General features: G+C 42.4%; 1 protein-coding gene across 5 annotated transcripts in view; it reads right to left on the bottom strand.

Annotated features, from left to right (window-relative positions):
• The window catches only part of MTCL1 (microtubule crosslinking factor 1), a 490856-nt gene that overhangs the window by 154242 nt on the left and 318933 nt on the right, over positions 1-17681 (bottom strand). For all 5 annotated transcript variants that reach the window (XM_085607320.1, XM_085607319.1, XM_085607318.1 and 2 more), the window contains exon 4: positions 4699-4758. In XM_085607320.1, the coding sequence (XP_085463446.1) occupies positions 4699-4758 (60 nt within the window). The remainder of the gene's footprint in view (positions 1-4698; positions 4759-17681) is intronic.

The following is a 17681-nucleotide window of genomic DNA, read 5'->3' as shown; positions in this document are numbered from 1 at the left end:
CTTGTCATTTATTCCAACTCCAGTGCCGATCTCTATTTTGTTGGTCTTTGGACCCATGGACAAGAGGGTGACCCTGCACCAGTGTGCCCACTTTTAGGCACATTTCCACACTGGGACTCATGACAATATTCCTTGCTGGACTTGTTCTCCTAAGGTGGAGGACAAGGTGAACCTGATGTGGTCTGGCATTCAAGTCTTCTTGAAAGATAAATCATAAGAGTGCGCTGCATTTGTGGTAAGATTTGACATAAATGTAAATGAAAGGAATTAAAGGAACAAGGAAAAAGGATGTGCTACTTACTAGAACTACAAGTCAGAGGAGGATATGGCTTTCTGCTGTTACTAAAGCGAGAAAGAATATCATATTTCCCAGTGTTTAAAAGAAGGCTCCTTTCTGCATGACTAGTGCCCCTATTCACAACCTAAAATTGCATTTGAGGGGACCAAGATCTAGATCTCTAATAGACACATAAAATAAACAATCAAGGAATTAAAACTTAAATTCTAAGTTCTGAATAACTCTTACTTGACATACTTGGTCAATAGGCCTGTTATTCGCACAATAAATCAAATGCGTGCAATCTTCTATGTGAAGGATAGAAACAGCATTCGTCATGAATGCAAGAATCAGATGGGCGTACAGACAACTTAAAACCTATAATAGGTGTTACTATCTCTCTGATCCCCAATGGAACAGTATTGTATAGCAGGTAAAATAAAGAGGATGCAGCAGATATCACAATTCCCATTGTACGAGAACCTTCAAAGAATGCAAACATTATGAGTATTAAGAAAAAGGCATGGACAGTAAGAGGCATAACCTGCACTTAAACATCATCGCTAGTCAACTTTCGGACCTGCTATTGGAACATGGCTGGAGGACTTGATGTAAGCTGGCTAGAAATATTCTCATTTAAAGTAGAACATAGTCTGCAGGAACATGATTTTAAAGGGATATTTTTTGTGATCTTTTTTGTCTAATAGAAAGCGGTTTTTATTGCTCTTGGATATTACGCTATATTTACTTGTTAAGAGGTCCTCTTGGTGCTTACCCAACTCCTCCTTGAATTATGTCCTTCTGACTGCTGCTCTTCTGTTTCCCCCACCTCAACTCCAATAGGTTACCCCGAGTTACCAAGTTATGTTATATATACTTGATATAGCGTACAAATCACACACAAAGGTGTATCTCGGCGCTGTGCCAGCTTAGTGGCCACGCCAGTCTAAATGTATTTTTTTAAATGTGGCAAAATCAGTGTACCAACAGAGATGAAGCAAAAGTTGATTCCAAGTAAATGGCGCAGTAAAGGAAAAAGCTCTCCCACTTCATCTAGAGGTACAAATGTGAGGAAGTCAGGAGTTCCTTGTTGCTAGATCTAAGCATTCGGAAGGATAGTAGTACTGCAGATTGTCTTAGATATGCAGGGGTTCCCCCATGAGAGCCTTTTAGGTTTGACAACAGATCTTAAAAATTATCCACTTCCTAATCGGAAGTCGATGTAAAGCTCAGCTCCCACCAGGCGCCGATGAGGAGCCTGGTGGGAGGTAACTAACCAGGCGTGCAGCTGTGTTTTGCACCACCTGGAGGTTGGCCAATAGGGAGTCATTCGCAGCCTTGAGCAGAGCATTGCCAAAGTTCAAGAGGCTTATGACTAGGGCCTGGACCAGCGTCTGCTTTGCAGAGGATGATAACCAAGGGAAGACTTTCCTCAAAAGCCACGTGGTTGCAAAGCGTGCCCCACAATGGATAGAGCCTGATCTAGTTTAATGCCCATATATTTCACCAGAAGCCTAGGCGGGGGAGCCACCCACAGTTCCGAGGGCCATGGTTGATGTCGGGCAACGAAATAAATCTGAGTTAATTTGAATAGTTTCTATTACGTGTTTTGTTTAGTCCGTCTTGTGGTTGTGCTCTCTCCACATGGTTGTCATAAGAAAGATTTTTGCATTTAGTATTTTGCTACCGTGGCATTCCTGAAATAACCTATTAAAAAAAGCCCTGAGAGAGAGATTTTTATTCAAAATGATATCAGTGTAACACCAAACCCCATCCATCATGTGCCTTGCCTTAGTTTGTAATCTTTCAAAGTCTTCCCATAATTCCCTCGCTCTAGCTCCCAGTTTTAGTCCCTTCTTGCGAAGCACTGTGATTGAGGAGATAACTCTATTGAAAAAACTGGAAGGGAGCAGGCAGATTCACAGCTGAGGCTGGCTGAGATGGGTAGGAAATGGGGTTATGAAAAGTTTGATGAAAAGAAAGGTATTCGGCAAACTTGAGAAAACGTCGCCCCATTTTAGTTAAGACGTATTCACTACTGAAGCTCTTGTCAGCCATCTTATAGCCTGTTTTACCAGATTGCTATTTATCGTAGAAGAATTCGACGAGAGTACTTTATTAGTGTCTTTGCGTTATCTATAGCTTATTATACTGAACAATAACTCATGTATTTTTATTTGAAAGATGTACCTGTTCCACGGTTCTTGCTTATAAATTGCAAGTGAAAACTGCTATTGAAGTTTTGAAACCGGTTTGAAACGTTTGCCTTTAAATCAGGTTTCCTTTATGGTATGCATTTAGATTTAATTTCTAGCTCCTAATTGCTTGAGGATTCGTGGATGCAAACATTGACTACAAAAATCGAATAATTAAAGATGCATTATTTTAATGGAGAACAAATGGTTCCTGAAGCTGAAAGGCGATAAACATGAATGTTCTTCAAATTAAGTAGAAATTAAGACAATTTAGATTTCTCTTCTCATTTTGGCCCTCTGAAAACAAAAGAGAATTAATGCAAGATAAGAAAGTTTTTATTAAGTGTATTAATTTCTTTTGATTTTAGCACAAAGAGTGGGTGCTCAGCCTTCGTGGACTAACTACAGCTAGAAATTGGACACAGGATGATTTGAGTTTTGGTCCTGGGGAAACTGTGAATAACCTACCACAACAACAATATTCTGACCGACTCCTAATAAGCGGCAAACGTAGTTCAAAATATGTAAAGGAAGCGATCACAACCAATGGACAGGGCTTGACATTTACCGCTGCAATTTGGCTAGTGGTTCAATGAAACAGCTTCCTGGCCGAGCAGGTTAAAAAATCAAATTTACCTGGAGAAATTTTCCAAATATATTTATTTCTGAAAACAAACCATTCTTCTCTCTGGGCATCCGATTCAATGCCAGCTCCCTTAAAGTTGGTAAGATGGATCAGCACGTTATTCTCTTTGCTGACATCTGCCGTGACTGGAAGGTCAAGAGTCAGAAGTGTGGCACGGTCAACATAAATTACTTTCCAGGTCAGTAGTAGAATGTAAAGCATACGCCACTTATAAAAAGCAGAACTTTGATATTAAGTGCAAAACAAGATATACCTGAAAGAAAACCTCAATTTCCCGACATAAAAATAACTGTTTCTTCAGCAGTTTTACACAGTTAAATGGTGCTTTAGGCGTAAGGCATATAAGAACATCTTTCGAACAATGCCCTCAGAGAGTCACCTGTTCCTCTTCGAATGAATGTTTTGGTGTCAGCTAAAACTAAGTTCTGAATCTACTAATCTTATCAGGCTGTTCGCTTATGAGATGCAAGTTCTTCTATAGCGCTCAGGTTACCCTAAGTTACTGTTACAATATCGTTTTCAATGATTTCATCATTGTGCCCCAGGGGTAGTTTCTGCAGAGGGATTCTTCCGTGCTGCATTCTAGTCTTTCTTTTAAATGGGCCATCCACAACTGTGAGGAAATGTCATATTTTGCTACAGGATATGGACACTCAGCCAATTGTGTCCATTTGTGTTTGACCTAGTACAAGTAAACGGATCCACCAAGTTACTAGGGTTAAAGTTTGACCCATTTAAACGAGCAACATTTTTAAAATGAGCAGATACTTAATGAAACTAGGAGTTCTGTATCATTGGTGACTTACACCTAATTGGGTTCACAATTATTGTGGTTAATCCTCCTATGCTTGCATGATCTTTAATCAGCTAATGTATACGGTGAACCTTTGTCAGTGATGAGACTTTAGTGTTGGCTGCCATGTAAAACTTCAGGGAAAAATAAGGAACTACCATGGGACTCTGGTTAAAAATTAGACTTGTCTTGTAATTCCTCATTTCTAAGAGGACCCTCAGGTTTCCACTTTCAATATCCTGGATGTTTTCCACCCTCGGAGTTATTAAAACACCTGTGATGGATAACTCGCTTCCTGTTTGCGATGTTGCATTGCATGATATGGACACAGTGCCATACATAACAGTGTAGTAATTAAAACCTACAATTCAACTTTGTTTTATCACATTTTTTAATGAAATGCTTCCAATGGCCTTATTATTTTGCCACAAGATAACACTGTCCAAACACATGTAAGAATTTTTAGCAATTATGAACACAAAACACACACAACTCACTCTTTATTAAAATCATGCAATATCTGGTGAAACAAGTTTTCACAAAAAGACTAATATATAACAGAAGTCATACAAAACAACTGACACGTAGAAAAGAAATGGCTACTAAATGGTATTGGGGGAAAAAAAACAACAGGCATACAGCATAAAACGCAAGACCTTTCGCTACTCAACATTACACTCTGCAAATTTGTTCTTTGATTATACGTGAAATTCTGCTTTTGTGCATGCACTTTTTGATAATGTACTTAAACCATTTCACCATATATTCATAACATCTTCTACTTTACCTGAATGGATGTTTTCTTCTCCTTGTGAAACTCTCGGCTGCCTCTCCTCTTCAAAGAGCTCTGAAAGAGATTAGAAAGTGAACATGAGTCTTAATGAGGAATGGGGGTACCTCACTGTGGAGCCTGGCAAGAGGCTCTCTGTAACATCTGCGCAAGATACATAAGCATAACCTTTTATACCAGGACCTGGCCAATTTATACCTTTAAAAATAAATTTTAAAAAGCGGTCAAAAAAACAATTAGACATTCAAGCCTGATTCATAAAGGTCCAGGAAAAGAATTTGGACATTAGTAAAAGTGCAACGAGGGTAAAGTGTTTTTCAATTTAAGCTACTTGTATATTATTATTCCTATTATATTCCCATATTAGATGTTTTGGAGCAAATTCACAAAAGCATGTAAGAGTAAGTATGACAACTACAGGATTGGTGCTTCACGTTCCCTTACATGTCTTTGTGAATCAGCCCCATTAACTTTTATATGACTTAATGCTGCATATTTCATGGACCCTTGCAGAGCACTGAGGCAAAAATGAGGACACTGTAGGACTCTACTTGAGAGATTTTGTAGAATATTGTCAACTCTACAAAAGATAGTGCAAGGAACCCTGCACGACATACAAATTCTTGATAAGGAGAAGAGCTGCCAGGAATCCAGGATTAATGAATGTTTATTGTAGCTTTCTTATTCATTTCATCAACTATTCACCCATCTATTAGACACCACGTTTTGGAAATCAGAAGAGATTTGGAGAGGTGATTTATGAAATCTCATGTGTTTTTATTTCAGATTTTTACATAGAACGTTCTTATTGGAGTAAAATGAAAAAAAACATTCAATAATGGCTCCATGGTGGAGTTTTAAAAAAACCATAGTGTTAAAATATTTACTGGAAAACATAAAGCAAACAATTCATTGAGTGTAATTTTCCAATATCTTTAGCACTAGCTCTTTACTCGACAAAGAGAGAAAATACATTTCCCAAAAGCACACATTATCAAATCTAACATTTGATTTGAAACACTAGCCATCTCAAGTCATCCTCACATGTTATCAAGATTGGCTATTTAATTTCTGGCAGGCTATTCAAATAATAGACATTATATGCTCATCTTAGCCTCTTTGCAACGTTTGTGCTTTACATCAAATGATAATAGGTGTAAATATTGTGTGAATATTGTGGAAAGACGTGTGCTGTATCGTAGGAGAATTAGAAGAAAGTGTGTCGAGTCCTTTTGCTTATTCACCATACTCAAGCAAATTCATGAGAATGCAACTAAGTTACTGGAATGCCTTAAGTGAGGTGTTGGAAGCAGAGATAGTTTATAAAAATGTTGTCTATTTTTGACAGTACTGTCGTTGGATCTATTAAACAAATCAAAATAGTAGCTCCCAGCCTTGTTGGATAACTCACATAAACTGCTTACTATGTTTGTGGCACAGTTCTCAGGGTTTCATAAGATACATAAGAAGACTTGGGGCCGGATTATGAGTTTGGTGGTGTTGGAGTGGGGCGGCACGCCATCACCCCGCTCCCACACCACCAAACTCCACCGCCTGCTGGATTACAGGTTATACTCTGGGTGGGTAGTCCTGCGAGGCTGGCCCACAGCGCTGCCTTTTAAAGGCTCAGAGAGCCATAGAAAGGCAGCGCTGTGGGACAGCCACAGTGCATTCCAGCATGGCATTGACTGTAAAGTCCATGTCGTGCAGGAACCAGGGGTGCAGAAAGACAGGGGGCACACCATGTGCCCTTCTGCATGCACACCCGGGCAGTAAGTCAGCAGGGGGCACTGTAGGGCCCTCTTAGTTTCCTCACCACCACCACCCTTATCATGGCAGACTCACCACCATGAAAGGAGGGCAGTGAGGAAACTCATAATATGCTTGGCAGAGCAGCAGCAACACTGCCAGCATATTGTGGCCTCAGACCGCTGCAAGACCACCAGGGAGTGCGGATGCCTGGCGGTTGCAGCGGTCCTATGGCGGTCCGACTGGCAAAGTCATAATATGGCGGTTGCCCCACCACCATGGGTTTGGCAGTCCATCAGACCACCAAACTCATAATCAGGCTGTTAGTTTCTTTTAAGATAGCAATAGGCAATAGAACCAACTTTTCTGGACCTCGAAACCAGGTCAGAAGTTCAATCCTAGTGAGGCTATCTTTCACAAAAAATTATCAGGGGATCTTCGTTGGTATATCACACTGAAATTACTTTCCAGTAGGTAGAGCATCATCCCTTGGGTTTCTCTGACCACACTCTTACTCTCTCTATATTAAGGGCTTCATTTTGAAATGTTCTCGTAATATGGCCTAATTTTTTAGGTAAAACCAAAGGGAAGACATGGCTTGGCAGTTCGGGCTGGACTGTTCCCATGAGGCACAGGGTCAGACTGATTTGCATATGGCCATGTCTGAACTGGGGTGGCAGAGTGAGCTAAAGAATGATGATGGATTAAACCCAGATCAGTTGACTGGGGGTGAGTGCTTGCAATGTTCAACACTCCGTCCATCATCCCCTTTGGTTTTGCCTAATTTTTTAGGTACCTAATCTGAGTTGAGCCCAGTGCATACATCTGCTTCTGGGTTCCTATTCCTGCACCATTCTGAACCTGTGCTAAAGTTCTGGTTTAAAGATCTGAGGTGCCACGCTTATCAAATCCACGCCCACCTATTTATTAAACACCACAAGACTCCTGTAGTAATGTGCAGGCGATTATCCACATTGGATAGCTCCAAGATAAAATGAACAAAACTCTGCCTCAATATTCATAGGGTTGGACTAAAGCCATGGGATAAGCTGTTAGGTGGAAAGACGGTGTTACGTTCTTTCAGGTTTAGCAATCGCGGTTTGTTGTAAGATTTCCCATGGTGCATTGCTCCTCACACAAGATGAAGAGTCTTTCAAAGGCACGTGGGTTCTTTTCTAACAATCAAACCTCACCTCTGAAAAATAGGAAAGACAATCTAGCTCCCTCAATCTTAGGCATCTCAGAATCTCCTAACTCTGAGATCATAATCATCTCATTGATTGAAAGGATGAACAGAAGTGGGGCCCAGACTCATCCCAGGCATACACATCTCACAGCCTGAAAACAGGTTGATCCTGCCACCACTATTGCCCAGTCTATTGCAAGACTACTATATAGGGCTGTAGTCCCAGCAAGAGACATAGACCGATCTGTGCCAATCTCAGAGAGGACCACAATAACACAATACTAAAATGGCCAATGTTGGTTCTGAAACTGATGCATGTTAAAGAAAAGATTCTGCATTGACAAGATGATCACCTTCACCATTCTCAGATACACGTAAAACTGATCCATACTTCTTTACAGTAGTTGAAAACCAAACTGGGCATTAACTAAGAAGTTCTCTTTAGTGCTCTTCTGCAAGCATAGATCACAATGCAGACTGAGCATGAAAGACTTAAGGTATTGGCCTGTACCTTTTCCTCCCATATTTGACAAACCAGGACCATTGCAGCTGTTTTCTATGGATGCACACGTATGCAATTGATGTTATTGTGCTAAATTCTCTTGTAACCACGAGGGCCCATACACCAGTCATAACCCCAGTCAGAGTACAATCCGTGCCCAGTGTTTTACCAGATTTGTTATCTGGAGCAAAACAATGCTCGTTTTTTATCTAAAGTTGATGAAACAATCCAAAGCAAGGGATCCTCCAAGTAAATACTGTGAGGAGATGTGGGCACACAGCATGTGCCCTGCCACCTTTTTACTTTTCTTCACTGTACTTCTTTGGGTCTTCTTCTAAACATTCTCTCATAGTTGTATGCATAGTATATGTTCATAGGGTTACTATCACAGCGAAAAATAAGCATGCAGCACCTGGTTTGGCGGGAAAGTCCTGCAGCCAATCTACAGAAGTGACCTCACGACATTAAAGTGTAGGGAACATTTGCTAATAATGAATTAGGCAGAATGACTTATTGTGGCCCAACAATTACTTAACGTGGCCCTTAAATAAGCCTGAGGCACACTTTGTGTCCCAGGAAGTGTGCATAGGCATCCTTGAGGGTGTCAAATGAAGCCAGGTTGAGCAACCATAGCAGTCTTTCCATTTCACTGCCCAGTGTTACCAGAATAGATGAAAAATTAGATGCCACTTGATGACTATTTCCTGCAAGAACTGGGGATAGGTGGAGTGTGAGTTTTCTCTGGTGCTTACATTGCTGCTTATGTGCTTCAGTCAAGAAGTGCAGGAGCTAACTGAGGATTATCCTTGCAGCAGAGTGGCAATGGGGGTCACACCAACATAGGTCTATGCCGTCTTTGAACAGGCATTGCTGCAAAGGCCTGCTTAACCCCATCCTGTGCCTTTTAACCCAACTCACACAAACCTCCCTGTACAGAGACCCATGGAACATATTCATCCTATGGAAGGTTAGTACCTTTTCTTTCAGATAATACAAATGAAAGTGAAGAAAAATGCACAAACTGCATTTTCTAGTCACTTCCACTGGTTCTGGTCTAGCTTGCTACTGACTATAATCTTCAAGAAGATATGGGCATCCTTTTCATAAGCTTATCCACCGACTATAGCATAACCAGCCGATTTGGTGGAAGAAGCAAACATTTGAAAATATAACCAGAAAGAAGAAGAATAGTATGGCATTAAGAAGTTTCAAGGGGATATAGAGTAGAGCTGCTAAGGGAAAACACAAGAAGGTGGTTGGAATTAGGCTGTCCAGATGAGGAATGGACGTTATATGGGTTTTGCAAACACACACACAGATCCGGGAGGGCTGATGACTGAGGTGTTTATGGTAAGTTGGTTCACTTTGTGTTGAAGACTTTGAAAAGGTTTGTACTGACTGCATATAGATTCTAAAAGTGAAGACGTACAATTCCTTTTTCCGCCCCAATTTAATTCTTCTTTCTTTTGTACAGCAACAGGTAAGTAACAACCATATAAAGTAAGGAATTCCCATTGATTCTAGTATGTAATAGGAAAATGTACTTCCTACGGAGAATGAGTATTGTAATATGCTTTTCATGTAAAGGTGGAAAGAAATGGTGGAGTTTTTAGAGTTCAGTCATAAGAAAGATCTCACGTCTTGCCTTATAAAAAAGGTTTAACCAAAGAAACACCTCTATAAAGAAGAACAGATGAATATGGCAGTTGGAGACACATTTTGATGAAAGGGATTTACAACAGTGTGCTGCCACCACTGCGTGAAGTCTATTTCTTGGAGAACATAAATTTGTAGCTTTGCAAAGATGAATAACTATGCAAGCAAGAGCATCAAATGATTTAGAGTGAACGTACAGTGACTAGAATCGCAGATTGGTCATGAATATGTGGACAGAATAGGATACACATCAAGGAAGCTTGCCTCGATACAGGAAATTTACACAATACTCTAGTGGGATGTGTCCACTGCCCTTGACTTTGCAGATGTGACTTGCTAGCACAGCTTTGGACAAGCGTCAACCCTCTTTTTGAGAGGGGTCAACAAGAGAGCCTAGGACTATTTTAATCTGAGAGGATGGCAATCAAATGCAGAGGATACCCTGATCTACACAATGACGCAGAGGACAGGTCTTAAACATGAACACGCCTCAAGATGGTACTCCAATGAATGAAGGACAATCACTCTGCCTCAGTGTCAGCAACATATAGTAGATCTTCCTCTACTTTGGTGCCCATTGTTGGATCACATTTCAATTGGATGGCTCTCTGCTCATTAAAACGTGAAGTATATTTACAGATGGTCCCACATTTGCAGTGCACACTCGTATGCAGAGATTCCTTACAACATGCGGACCCTATAATAACAAATTGCATCTGCATGTTGTGGGAAGATCAGACAAGCATGAAGCCCGTCCTGGGGCCTCCATGAATGACACTCGGGAATGCAACACAGTGTGTGAACTTTATGAAAGGTTATATATGAAGTCAAATAAATTCAGGGATACCATGCTGGTCGTACTGAGCATTGATTTATTGAGCAGCTTCCAGTAGTACAGTACATGTGGCCCCCATGACCACCTCAAAGAAATTCCTTCCTTAGAAAAAGAGAAAAATTACACCCATAAAAAGATACATCTGAATATAACAAATGGTATTAAGTACATGCTAGCGAGCATAAAATAGCAAATCAGCTACCTTCATGAGAGTCTGCGTATTAAGCCACTCTTCTCGGGAGGGTTGATGGTAGCTGTGAGGGTAAATAAATGTGGGTCTGAAATTAATGGTATATTATTGGGAGCAAACAATTGTTGTCAGACTGCCCATTGAGCACTTTCATCTTATAGTCTCAGATCTTCATCCCGATTTTGTTTGAACAGTTCAGATTTATTTTAAATTTCTAAAACGTCGATAGTTTTATTAAGAAATGGATTAAACTTGTTCCACAATCTGAGGCCCTGTGCTAGTTGTGCGACTAGTGAGATGTCCTTTGAATTTATTCTGCCAAATGGTCTTTGTGTTAGAAGGATGGTTAAAGGACCTTAAATTTAATCTTGGGTTCTACTGGAAGCCAGCATTTTCAGTAGTGTGCTAAGGCCTATTGTGTTGTAAGCTGAAGATCATCCAGGGAGTATCATGTCCACCTAATGATCCTCTTTAAGGGCCCTCCTATAGTGTCCTCTAATTTGCTAGTGGTACGAATAGAAGCAGCTGCTGAGTAACCTCCTTCTCACAGATTTAACAAGGATAAATGAAGGGTGACCTTGATGTGCAGTTGACAAGGACCACCGAGTTTGTCGGTCATTGGATTCTCGAGGAGTCGCATAACTTGTGCCGGCTTTCAACTACCCTTGCAGATTGATGCATGGATGCAGTCAAACAGGGTAACGTCCTGCATCAGACGTCCCTGATACAGGATGCTGGGCAAGACTCTGCTGGTAGTTTGGGCACTAAACTTGCTGGTTGATTTGATCATATTCAACATATTGTTTGGGTTATGCTACGCTTCAGTGGAACACATGAATGATACAGATTTCCTAAAATAAATTACACCAATGCCAACTCAACATTGACACATTGTGTAATGAGCAAGATTAACCATTTGATTTATACAAATTAGCAGTGATCTACCACAAAAAGCCAAACATCACTATGGCATGGGAGTTTCAAAAGTAACAATTGACCACAATAGCAATATAATTTCAAAATAAGTGTAACATTAATACATAAAGGGAATTGAGGAATAGTATATACGAAACCAGCAGACATACAAAAAAATTAATAGAGTTTCCACAAATTTATGACAGACTCATAATGATGGCGAGCTATCGCCTCCATCGTGGATGAAGTGTCCATATTCAGTAAGTGTAAATCAAACGAATTCCCAACCTACAAAGAATGGTTTGAGTAAATGTGTTAAGACGACAACATATGAAAGAAATCTACAGGCCACAAAATTAAATGTACACCTGTGATAAAATGAGGACCAATAACAAACTGACTGGAACACTGTGCCAGAAATACTAAAGCAATGGGAGAGACACAGCTAATACTCCTCAACATGGACTGATGCAACCTCAGAAGACTGCGGCCATCTGCTGTACGAGACTGAAGAAACCCGACAGGAGAACTTATATACGTCTTTAAGGCCAAACAAATCATTACTGGATGCTACTGATATGTGATCCTTTAGCAACCCCACTACCATTCAATAGGCAGCCATTGCTGTAAAGTAATTGTGAACTTGTTTCCGTTTTGTAGTATTTGTGTGTTCCTGTTTTGTTCACAGGCGTTGCTTGAAGATCTAACGTTCAAGCTGGAGCTATATTCAGCAGTGGAAGACACGGGAATGGGCACAATCGAGCTGCATTTACACGTGCACCTTGAACATGAAGGGAAAAAAATCTACTTTTTTTATAAACTGAACGTTATTGATAGTTGAAGCAATCAACAACCCACAACAATTCAAGAGGCCCCAAGACAGTATGACACCCTTGGCTGTATACCACGATATCCCACCAAGTCATATACTTCAAAACATTCCCCGATTCTTCAATCACTTCCCTGACACCTTTGCAGGCTTTTTGGGGCATCTCCTAGCCGTGTATACTGCCTTCTCTTGCATCACACACCAATCAATTGCCTGCTTCCAGAAAGCTATCTGAGGAGGAGAGCCCAACCTCCACCATTTAGCGAAATCTCTTTGACAGTCACCCCAATCCCCACCTACATCTAATCCCCACTGGCATCACACTTTTCCCCACGACTCCCAATAGGTCTTTCCAGGACCCTGGACAGGACTTCAATTCTTCTACCCCAGTTTCTCGCGATCACTGGACATTCCCATACCATATGGTAGAAGTGAGCAGGTTTTATAAATTCGTGAACTCACCTTCTCTTCAATGGGTCCCATAAGAATCTGGGACTCCAGGGACTACATTTAGGAACATTCCCAAAGGATCTGTGGCGTTGCTCCAGGGCATGGCACAATTGCAGTTATCTAAAATACTGAGACCTGTGCAGGTCAAAATCTTCCCGCAACACCTGACAGGACTTAGGTGTGCTCCCTGTCATACGTCTCCCACCTTTAAGATCCCAATCACCAACCCCTTCTAAGGAGGAGACCTGTTGTCTGTTGCAAACACCTGCCTACCCTAAGGGAGAGGGGCAGTGCCAGACTGGGAACCAAAACCGGCCCTGGCAAAGTGCTCGGCCGCCCCCCCGGGGGTTGGGGGTGCGGCCGAGCTCTTTGCCAGGGCTGGTTTTCGGCCGATTTTGTTGCAAAAACGGCCCCGTAACAAAAGCGGCCCTCAGGGGCCCAAAACCGACCCCCACCCTTGCGGCCCACCGGTGGATTGCCCGTTGCCCGCTACGGCCAGTCCGGCCCAGGAGAGGGGAACGCTAGTGTAATCCGCCGACCTCAAACACTCACCGTAGTGCCATAGCTAGGTCCCAAGAACCACCCTTGTGAGTTCCGGGTGATGGGACTTATTAGGAGTGCTATACAACAACCTTTCAATCTTGTCTAGACCCATACCAGCCACTTCCAGGCAAAACGCTGAGTCTCCCCTATCAGTCACTCATGGACCACCACTAGCTAAGCCGCCCAGTAGTAAAGGCGCATGTCCGACCAACCCCAGTCCCAGATCCCAAGTGGACAGAGTTCATTTCCAATACGCTATGCAGAAAAGTTAGTTAAGGCACAGGAAAACATGGATTTTGGCCTGCAACTGGCGCCACCAAAGCTGCATCAAAAGCATGGAATAGTTTTGTAAGGTGTATAGAAAGCGGGGGAAGATGATCCTCTTGAACAGGGCAGAGTGGCCCAAGACATTAAGAGACAACTTAGCCCACCTGGCGAGGTACGTCTTTAAGGGAGAAAAGGGATGAATATTCAGGCTCCAGTGCGATATACATTCCCAAGTATAGAAAACTCAGTCTGTGCACCGTAAGCTGCGCCGACCACTCCGCGTCAAGTGGAGGCCTCTTCGGGGGGACCAAAACATTCACCTTCATTTTTATATGCGAAATGAAACATATAGTTGAGAATTATACAATAAAAACGATTTATTAAAATCAATAACCTATGATAGACAAGCAATATATAGACTAGTCACTTGTTTAGGGGGCAGTAATACCCACCAAGCTCTAGGTTATTCGGACACTTTTTAAATAGGTGTTAAATGATCGTGGGGAAGAATGGTAGTGATGCTTGCCAGATAGCGCCGGGACACTCCTTTGGAGTAGCCGTTGCGCTATAAAAGTCCCATTTAACATAACATAACATAACATAACATAGAAACCTTTGCACGTGCATATCATCCATTTTAAAGTTCAACTAAAGTGCATGCGTCTATCCATCCCCCCCTTTTCTCTGTATTTGGGTACTCGCGACTTAAATCCACAATGACGGTATCACAATCCCTGTGCTCTTTTTTAGATCATCAGCCGCTAAAGGGTCATTTTACTGCAAAGGAAAGTTACCCGACTCTGAAATCCACCTCTTAAATGCCTCCCTTACAAGGCGGTGGGCTGCCTAATGCATCTTCCCATATAAAGGCCTTTCTTTATAAAATGATGGGCACTTGGCAAGGAGAAGCGCAGGCGATTCAAACAATTTGCTTCGTAAATTGCACTTCATATCCTTCAAATTCGGCTCACTCTCATTTTATGGCCACCAGAAAAAAAACCTGCCACCATGTTTGCTCCATCACACAATCTGGAGATCAAAGCCACGCTGTACTGGCGCGCCTCCTCGAGTCACACATGAAAGGAGTTATTGATTTACGCACAGCTGCATGCAATACATCTAAATAATTAAATGGCACTGCACACTGTATGTACTCTGTCCATTAAGAGCGCAGCGCATGCAGCAGAAAATGGGTGTTCAATTATATGTTTTTGCAACAAATATGAAGAAACATTAGATCATTCGAAATATTTGGGAACTCTGATCGTTAATGTATTAAATGTAGTTTTAGGAGAGGAGATGTACTACCAAGCAGCATTTAACTGGCATGAGAGCACCAGCAGCATTTGTGTGGCTACTGGGTCAGACCCAACTCAGAGCAGCTCAGTGACCTCCAGACAGCCCCTACAGAGGGGTGCAGTCACTTCCTGCACCTGCCGACAGGGGGAGCTCTGTCCACCCTTTGAAGAGTAGGCAGGTGCCGCCTGCAGTGCACAGTGAAATACGGAGCTGCTACTTCAAGCAGCGGGTTTGCAGCTGTCCTGGGGGGTAGCGCATAGATGGCGACAGGGCACAGTGCCCTTATTTGCCTGCGGCTCACTGTGAGGCATCCTGGGACAGTGTGCCCGTTGCATGATAGGCTTCCCTGGTGCCAATTGTTGTAAGGGTTTTTTGGTGTCTTTTACTTGTTCTCAGGGATCCCAGGCACTGCTGGTATAGGAGTGTGTTTCAATATCAGTGGGTTTTGGGTGTTGGTAGATACAAGCACCGGAGTAAATGTCATTGAATGTCTACGCCAACTCTATGAGAGGATCACACTGCATGCTTCAGAATTATTCTAACACCTGCCACAAGTTCTATCACAGATGAGGACTCTGGCTCACCTGATCAGCTTTGTTGAGCTTTTCTCTCTTTTCCATCACCGCTAAGCATCCTTTTCTCACTTGTCTACAATTATAGTCAACACTTGATACAGCAAACAACTCAGTCGGGGTTTTTCTGCCCACTGGCGCCGTTCCGTTGCCCCCCTCGCCTCACTGAGCTATTCTAGTCAGACGGCTCACCTGGGGAGAGGCGGCGTCACCCCAATCAGTAAGGAGGAAGACGGAGAGATTCATCAAAGGGAGTTCACAGCACCCCCAGACCCCCCTCGCCCCCCCATCATCCGCCTGAGCCCCCAGCTTGCTGAAAATAGCCTCACCGAGGCGACTTGAAATAATGAGACAGCTCACAAGACCGATAAGACGCGTCTGAAAGAGGAAGCGCAGCGCCAGAGAAGGGACGACGAGTGTTGCTTTGTTTGACCCGAGGCGGTAGCAGACTACAGGCTCCAGGAGGTTTAGGGGCAGAGTGACCATCAGCGGCCCCTCCCTCCCTCCCGCACCGGACTTAAAAGAACCTCGCGATCCACGCGTCGCGGGATCGCGCGCGGGACGCGCCGGGCGAAGCCCGGGCCAAGGGCGGGCCCGTGTAAGCCCGTCAACGACCGGAGGAGACTGGACTGGGCCTCCCCTTGTCGATTTTAATTCCAGTAAGACTGTAAGACTTTATTCAGTTAACGTCCTTTTTTAGTTGCAATTTTGTAACACCGTTGCTGCCCACATTTATATAGATATTTTATCTTGTGGATTTGGGTACCTGAAATAGGCTTTGCAAATATGGTATTGAAAAACATCGCACACTCTGGAGGTGTTGGAACTGGGCTAGTTGGCACTATAGACGCCTTCTTTACAAAGGCAGTGACTGTTTTGGAGAAGGAGATAGCATTAACCGAACAAAGACTATCTCTTGATCCCGTGTTCATGAGAAAGTCGTCTTTGGGGAAAATTGCCAATGTTCTGTCTCCTGACCCAATAGTGACCCAAAATGTTCATATACCATGTCAACAACACAACCTCTCCACGGTATTGGACATAAGTGGCATTGATACAAGTCTGGAATCCTTCATGGCCTATCCAATTATGGAACCGTGTCGACGTCAAAGCCTTCCACCAATTAATAGCAAGCCTCCACTTGAATGTATTCACCCCGAACCAGGAGAGGGAAATGTTTCTAGTTTAAAACGTAAACGAGGTGGAAAGCAGCATAAGGGTGTGCGCAATAAAAAGAGTAAGAGTATTCTACCTATGCGCCACGAAAAGGGGGTCACATATAGGGATAAAAACCCCATACAAGTAGTAAATACTGATTCCACCAACACAAACTCGATTGTTGATATAACGAACAGTCCGCCTGTAATTGATAGAAACACTGTATGCTCACTGGATAACATCGAGCATTTAGTTCGGTCTTTAATTCTCCCATTGTTAGAACGTACCAGACGTTTAGGTACACAGTTAGAAGTTTTGGAAAAAATCACGAGGGAGAACTCAGCCCTGCTGAAAAAATTAGGGGACACAAAACTTATGACAAATAATTCTATTGTATCACCCAAAAATATACAAACACCATTAGCTAGTACTACATTTGGACAAGGTAATAAAAACCCGGCCTTACAGGAAGGTGAAATGATGATGGATACTGATAATACCATACAAAATGAAAAGGCCAGAAAAGTAATTAATATAGACAGCCTCAAATCATGTATAAATGAAGTTCCTGATAACATGGCACCTGGATTAGAAAAAATAAGGGAAAACAAAGGAAAAGAATACAAAAAGAGAATTGATCTTCCACCGGACTCCTATCCCTACGTAATTGTACTCGCAGGGGTTCCAGAGCGGAGTAACATTAGGGATGAAACCACGTCTGAATTAAAGAACAAGGTTATGTTTTGGTTAGGGAAAAACAGACCTCTCAGACCTGACCTATGCGGGGAAATCATTAATGTTCGTCGAGTGAATTGGCTGGGGCCTATAG

Source organism: Triturus cristatus, chromosome 5_2 (genome assembly GCF_964204655.1).
Source record: "Triturus cristatus chromosome 5_2, aTriCri1.1, whole genome shotgun sequence".
NCBI classification, from domain to species: Eukaryota; Metazoa; Chordata; class Amphibia; order Caudata; family Salamandridae; genus Triturus; species Triturus cristatus.
This window is presented reverse-complemented; position numbering and strand designations above follow the sequence as displayed.